Here is a 7,374-nt window from a genome sequence, read left to right as displayed (position 1 = left end):
TCATAATTATAATAAAACAGTAGAAATTAAGTCAATTAAATTGAATATTGGAATATCTTAACATTTTGACTTTTAATGTTGTTATTTTGACTTAGTATCTCATAATTTTGACTTTATATGTTAGTATCTCATAGTTTTGACATTTTTGTCATAATTCTGAACATTTGACATTTTGTATAATAATTATGACTTAATATCAAATCTTTTTAACATTTGATGCCATAATCATGACTTTGTATTCCATAAATAACATTTTTATGGCACCTTTTATCTCACATTTCACCGCCTTGGAATTATAATGTTCTATCTGCATTCTGAGCAGTTTTGAGATATTGAGCTGCAAAAAAATTATATAGGGAACAAGTAACTTTCGTACATAGAAAATGACAGGCACCCTAAATGTATTCTAAAAGTACAATATCAAAATCCTCTCAAATTTGTAAATGGGGATTTTGGGAACAGGTCAAATTCTGATAGAACCTTCTAATTCTGAAAAGTAATTTTCCACTGGGAATTATAAGGTTCTATCTTGCAAAACATTCATTAAAGCAACAATTTTCAAGAAATACAAACAGTTTGCTTATAATTTGTTTTAAAGCATAACATTAATATTGTAACAATATGTCGACATGTATGAGAGGTACATTTAATGCTTCCTATGACATTTATTTCATATTTTAGGATGAATATTTTTTTATTGTTCAAGTTATGCATAAAAGGCTGTACTAAATACTTTGTCAATTTTAGGTATGAATATGGTGGATAATTAATCAACTGGAACTGTTTAAGTAGCTACTGTAATACACCTGACCAGGACTTTATTCCACAGAATGTGGGACAGGTACAATTGCTTTCTCTCTAGAGGTCAGTATGTCTGAGTTAACCTGCTAACTTGTATTGCTGTAATTAAGACCCCATCAATTAGATTGTTGACTATTTGGCTTTAAGCCTTAAAATGGTAAGAAAATATTTCACATTTAATCTTTCCTGCTGTCACGGAGCGGTCTGGCGACATGACAAAAAAAGTTGACCTTGATTGGTCTTCTTGAGTGCGTTCAAAGTGCTGATTGTCTCACAGTTAGAACTTTATAGAACCAAGTTAGAGTTTGAAATTGTAGATAGAACGTTTTTGTTTTCTAAATAAAATTTCCTGAAATGTGCACCACTTAAAAAAAAAAAAAAAACATCAAATAATGTAAATAAGTTGTCACAGAATAAGAATATGTGAATAACTACATTTTGACAAAAATGTCAGATAAAACCTTATAATTCCAAGGTGGCAAATTATAGCTTAGTATCACATAATTTTGGCTTTTTTTTTTCTTTTTCTGTTCCCCATTTTTTATCAATTATTATGTCATAATTACTTAATACTTCATTATTATGACTTTTTTACTTAGAGTGCTAGCTCTACTCTTTTCCATTTAACAAATGTGGAAAAATGGCCACAAACGAGCATATGACTAGGTGCACAAGTTATACTAAATATTTTATGGTGCTTTTTCCCCCCTTATTTTGCTTGAAAGCATCTGTCCTCATTCATTTGCATTCAAAAACAGCAGCTTAAATGTTTGTCCTAATTTATGCTTCTGTGTTTCATGAAAATAATAATAATAATAATAATAATAATAATAATAATAATAATAATAATAATAATAATAAAACCATATAGGTAAATCACTTTTAAAATGTGTATGAAGCTATTGTGAGCCTTAATTGTGCAAGAACATTGACTACAACCAGTGTTTAGATTAAGGAATCCATCTCATTCTATAAATTGTCTTAGTGCTATTCAGAGCGTTTAGGCCATTATTTATGAGTGCAACATTGCTCTTCATACTATGACAGTCGATTGGCATTGGAAATGTAAGTTGCACTTATTTATCCTTGTCCAAACATAAACCTGAAAACAAGGTAAATATGACTCAACAGCCTCTTTCAATTTCAAAAGTAGTTTTTAAATGATAGTACTGCAGATGTTTGAAAAAGTTTGAAAATATAGTGCTACTAATAAACAATGAGGGAGACTGAAACCATAAAAAAAGAAAAGTAAAGTAAAGTAAAGTAAGAAAGCAACTTTTTATTTACACAGCACTGGGCTTGGCACCCTTTTAAACTATGTGTTCCTGCAACATTGTCTCCTTTCCAAACAATGAGCATGTTTCTTTGGACTGGCTACACAGAAGTGAACTACACAACAGTTCTTCCTAGATTTGTGGGCACAGTGTCAAAACTTATGATGGGAAAGACAACAGCGTCTAGACTATTAGGCCAGAGGGAGTTGGAGATGGTCATGTCTGAACCACACGCGTTGCTTTGACCTATACACATCCACACAATATTGACATAAGATCAACAACAAGCAGCAAGTCAGGCTGCCATACTGCACTTCTTCATGTGGAGGAGCAAGATTTATGACAGCTGCTTCTGTGCGCACAATATGGAGACGTATATGTGTGTGTGTGTACGAGTGAACCAACTGTTCTTGACTAAGCTACAAATGAACATAAGAATAACATCTATCTAGCTTTCGTTTGAACATGTAAATTATTCTTTAGAATTAAAGTTTACATATTTGTTTATTTTCTTTTTATTATTATTATTATTTTTTTTAGTTATACTTTGGTTTTATGAGCATCAATTTTCTAAGGTAAACTCTTTAAGGAAAACAGTTTGTTTTTATACACATTCTTGCGTGCCTAAATTGTGCTTAAATTGCACAATAGCAGAAGATGAAATTTGATGATACAGTGTAGTTTTTATATCACCTTAAAATGTTAGTACTACTTTTAAGATGTATAGCGGTATGTATATATTTTGCATTAGATTGTTTTATATTTAATTTCATTATAGTACTATTTTAGTCTCATTTGGGTACAAATTAGGTTGATATATTAATATTATATTTACAGTAATGAACTAAAATGTAGTCACCAACATGCCATCTTGCAATGCTTGTCACTCTATTGTTTATGATAAAATTATGCAATCACTGCATATTACTTCGTAATTTAATTTAAATTCAATGCAAAAAGTCTCTCTCTCTCTCTCTCTCTCTCTCTCTCTCTCTCTCTCTCTCTCTCTTGCTCTCTCTCTCTCTCTCTCTCTTTGTGTGTGTATGTGTATGCATATTCACTAATTTATATATAGATATTGTATTCATTTAATAATTATTGTTCGAAGAGTTACAGGGTCCCCATGTGATATATTTGCAGTTACATATTATGAACGATTCATTTGATTGATACTCAATTCTAAAAATAGTTGCATTGCATTATTAATATTGCTTGTACTCTTTGCAATTATTTTACTGAGTTGGTATCATTTTCTGGAATGTGTCTTCATAAGAAATCAAAGCAAATGTTTTGCATGCACCATCTCTCACCTTTTAATGCAGAATAGTGATTTATTAATTGCTTGCATTAGAGGCAGGCACACCTCAGATATGAAACAGTTTTCATACAGTACAGTTAAAGATACGAGAGACGGAATCGTGACGGCTGTAGCGTCAGGCTTGTACTTTAATGTTTGCCAGCGAAGTGTTGCAAATGATTATTAAATCCCCCGTCAATCAAACGCATGCTGCTAGACACACAAGAGCCCGTTATCTGCATGTTTTAGACACCAGATATTTGAAGAAAGGGTTTTTTTTTTTTTTTTTTTTTTTTTTTTTACATTTATGATTTTTTTTTTTTTTTTTTTTTTTTTTTACACTGAGTTTCAAACAATCCACACTTGTTTTAATAGTCTGGGATTTGACGCGTCGATCCTCTGCCTGCATGAAAAAAAAAAAAAAAAAAAAAAAAACACTGAAAAAAAAAAAAAAAAAAAAAAAAAAAAAAATCAAGTCATACAAGGTGATATAAAAGGGAATACCCAGCGTTCCTGTTGAAATGCACTTATTTTTCAAATCGCATGTCTTAAGGACTGTGACGTAGCGTATGTGCGCATAGTTCCTATAGTCTTGACGCAGTGTTTGTTGTGACAGTAATAGAAGAAGCTCAGCGCACCGGCTGCACTGTTGCATGCACGTCGAGTAGTTAATTATTTTACCGCATTCAACTGCAGTTCCCCCTCCACACACTCACACACACTCACGGCGGAAAGAAGGAAACAACCTTCACGCGAACAACACCTGTGCTTTGTGGAATACTTGGGCTTTTCTTTTTCTTTCCCTACGTGAAACGGAAATATCGTCTGAGAGGACTCTGGAAATGACATTTGGATGGGGAAAACGGAGTGGCTCCGCGAAAGCCGTCGGCGGGGATAGAGAGGAGAAATGCATCCTGGAATGAAAGCAATCTAAACCCTTCGACGCCGATTTCTGTGGACATTTCCATCACTTGGACTGTTTTTCCCCCGCGCGAGCGAGCGAGCAAGCAAGAATTCCCTCATCCGATGGATTTTTTGCCTTTGCAGCTCAGCAGAGGGTGTTAGATCTGCCAGTGAACACCGGGTTGAAAAGTCCAGAATCTCTCAGCGACCGTCTTTGTGATACAAACGCGTTGTACGAAGCCGTCGGAGTCCGAGGAAGGATGCTAAAGATGTAAGAATCTCGGATTAATTTTACTGCGATGTATTGAGATGTACGCGGTGTGATTTCAGCACCACGGGAGAAAGAACAGCTCCCGCGCCGTGGGTATGTGAGAAAAGCACAAGGTCAGTGATTTGCGAGCCCGAAAAGCAAAATAATTGAGTTGAAGATGTCATTCTGTGCGCTTTAAGATTGTTTTGAGAGCATGCGATGGGGAGGTGATGAAAAAAGGCTTCTTGCTATCGATTTTTCTCAATCTGGACATAGCGAGCTGAGCATGGATATAATCACAGAGTGTCCTCTGCTTTTTTAGACTGGAGATTTATCTCGTTTTTCACCCTCTTGCTGATTGTATTCATGTCTTGATGTCGGGGATGATTGTGTCCTATTAAAAATGCTGCTTTGGATTGTGTTGCTGAAGGCGGCTCTTTGTGTAGCTATCGGGAATGTTACAAGGGACGTCTGTAAGGAGCAGATCTGCTCCTGCAACGCAATAGAAGGCGATTTGCACATTGACTGTGAGAAAAGGAGCCTCACAAACCTGCACCATTTGACAGGTCCGAGCTCGCAGTTTTACCATCTTCTGCTTCACGGCAATTCTTTGTCCAGACTGTTCCCCAACGAGTTCGCTAACTTTTACAATGCCGTGAGCTTGCATTTGGAGAACAATGGCTTGCACGACATTGTGCCCGGTGCATTTCTGGGACTGCAGCTCGTGAAACGGCTGCACATCAATAACAACAAGATCAGGTCTTTCAAAAAGAACACCTTTCTCGGTTTAGACGACCTGGAGTACCTTCAAGCCGACTTCAACCTTCTTAGGGACATCGACCCATCTGTGTTTAGGGACTTGAGTAAGCTCGAAGTTTTGATCTTAAACGACAACCTTATTAGCGCTCTTCCAATCAATGTGTTTCAGAACGTCCCCATCACGCACCTCGATCTGAGAGGAAACCGCATAAAAACGTTGCCTTATGAAGGGATTCTAGAGCAGATACCTGGCATCGTGGAGGTTTTATTGGAGGACAACCCGTGGGATTGCAACTGCGACCTGGTTTCCCTAAAGGAATGGCTAGAGAACATCCCGCAGAACGTGCTCATCGGAAGGGTCATTTGCGAGGCACCCACTCGGCTGCAAGGGAACGACCTGAACGAAACGGCCGAGATGGAGCTGTGCCCTTCAAAGAGCGGCATGGATTCCAGCCTGGTGGCTCCTCCCACCCAAGACGAGACTCCAGACCGCGGCCCCCGTCCCACACCCTCTAAAACGAGTGGGGTGACGGAGTCCCACAGCGGTGGGGGAGGGCATAACAAGGACCATTCGAAAGCCAGGGAGAACTGGCAGCGGAAAATGAAACCCACAGCCATGGCAACGGGTGTCATAGAAAGGGAGCCACCGGCTAATTCGACGTGCCCTCAGTCCTGTGATTGTAAGCTGATAGGAACTAGACAAGGGCTTGGGGTTAACTGCGAGGGCAAGAAGATAGAAAGCATAGCTAATCTCAAACCCAAACCCCTGGGCGCCCACGAGTTAAATCTGCGCGACAACAACATTCACACCATCAGAAGGAACCAGCTCAGAGGCTACCACAGCTTGAATTTGCTCGATTTGGGGGGGAATAACATCAAGATGATCGAAAACGGCACCTTCCACAACCTGACCGAGTTGAGGTGGCTCTACATGGACAAGAACTACTTGGACACGTTAATGGCGGAGATGTTCGCTGGACTTCAGAACCTGGAGTATCTCAGTTTGGAATATAACGACATCCAGCTCATAATGCCAGGCACCTTCAGCCCGATGCCCAACTTGAGGGTGCTCTTCCTCAACAACAACCTACTCAAAGCTCTGCCCGTGGATGCGTTCTTGGGGGTTTCTTTATCCAAAATAAGCTTGCATAACAATTATTTCACATATCTCTCTGTGCCAGGTGTCCTAGACCAGCTCAGCTCTATCATCCAGATCGATTTGCATGGGAACCCCTGGGATTGCACGTGCAACATCGTTCCCTTCAAACAGTGGACAGACAAGCTCGGGGCAGACGTCATCGTGAGCGATCTCAAATGCGAGTCACCCGAGCAGTTCTGGAAGAGGGATTTCCGGCGGATCAGGAATGATCTAATGTGCCCTCAACTCTATGAGAAGATCTCCCCCACCTCGCTGTCCAAAAACAGCACTTACCCAGCAGACACGGGGACGCGGCCCAACTCCTACCTGGAGCCTAGCAGAGTGTCCATATCGGTGCTCGTGCCCGGTCTGCTCTTGGTTTTTGTGACGTCTGCCTTCACCGTAGTGGGAATGCTGGTCTTTATCCTGCGCAATCGAAAGAGATCGAAGCGGAGAGACGGCAACTCTTCTGCGTCAGAAATCAATTCCTTACAGACAGTATGCGACTCGTCCTACTGGCACAGTGGAGCTTATCATGCGGATGGGCCACACAGAGGTTATGACTGTGGTGCCCACTCTCTCTCTGACAAATGATGCTCACGGAGAAACGAGTGAGCAAACGGATGAACTGCGTTTCGTATGTTGTGGTGAAAATGGAGGGCGACACACAAACATTAGACCTCAGACTCGCCTCTGTGGGAAAAAAAAAAGCCTATTTTTGTTGCTTTGGTTGAGTATAGTGTCTATCAAACACTGCAATGGGGCCCCCTCTGTTATATATGTATAGAGCCTCTCTCTCTTTATTTCTCCTCCCAGCTCAGACTGCAGACACGCTCAAAAGAGGACGTGGGAACGGTGCACGAACGCATGAATGTAATGTACATAACGGACTGTAACATATCTGCATGATTCGCATGGTCTCAACACACACTGGGAACCATTACCATAGTAA

The 7,374-nt window shown here is 39.6% G+C and overlaps 1 protein-coding gene across 1 annotated transcript; it reads left to right on the top strand.

The window, feature by feature from the left end:
• Positions 1 to 3,873: 3,873 nt before the first annotated feature.
• Positions 3,874 to 7,157, top strand: LOC109061873 (SLIT and NTRK-like protein 1). The gene has a single exon (XM_042717006.1). The coding sequence runs from the start codon at positions 4,929 to 4,931 to the stop codon at positions 7,014 to 7,016; it is 2,088 nt and encodes a 695-aa protein (XP_042572940.1). The 5' UTR covers positions 3,874 to 4,928; the 3' UTR covers positions 7,017 to 7,157.
• Positions 7,158 to 7,374: the final 217 nt, after the last annotated feature.

Source organism: Cyprinus carpio, chromosome B1, assembly GCF_018340385.1.
Source record: "Cyprinus carpio isolate SPL01 chromosome B1, ASM1834038v1, whole genome shotgun sequence".
Taxonomy (NCBI): domain Eukaryota; kingdom Metazoa; phylum Chordata; class Actinopteri; order Cypriniformes; family Cyprinidae; genus Cyprinus; species Cyprinus carpio.
The sequence above is the reverse complement of the archived record's forward strand: the minus strand, read 5'-3'. Positions and strand labels throughout refer to the sequence as shown.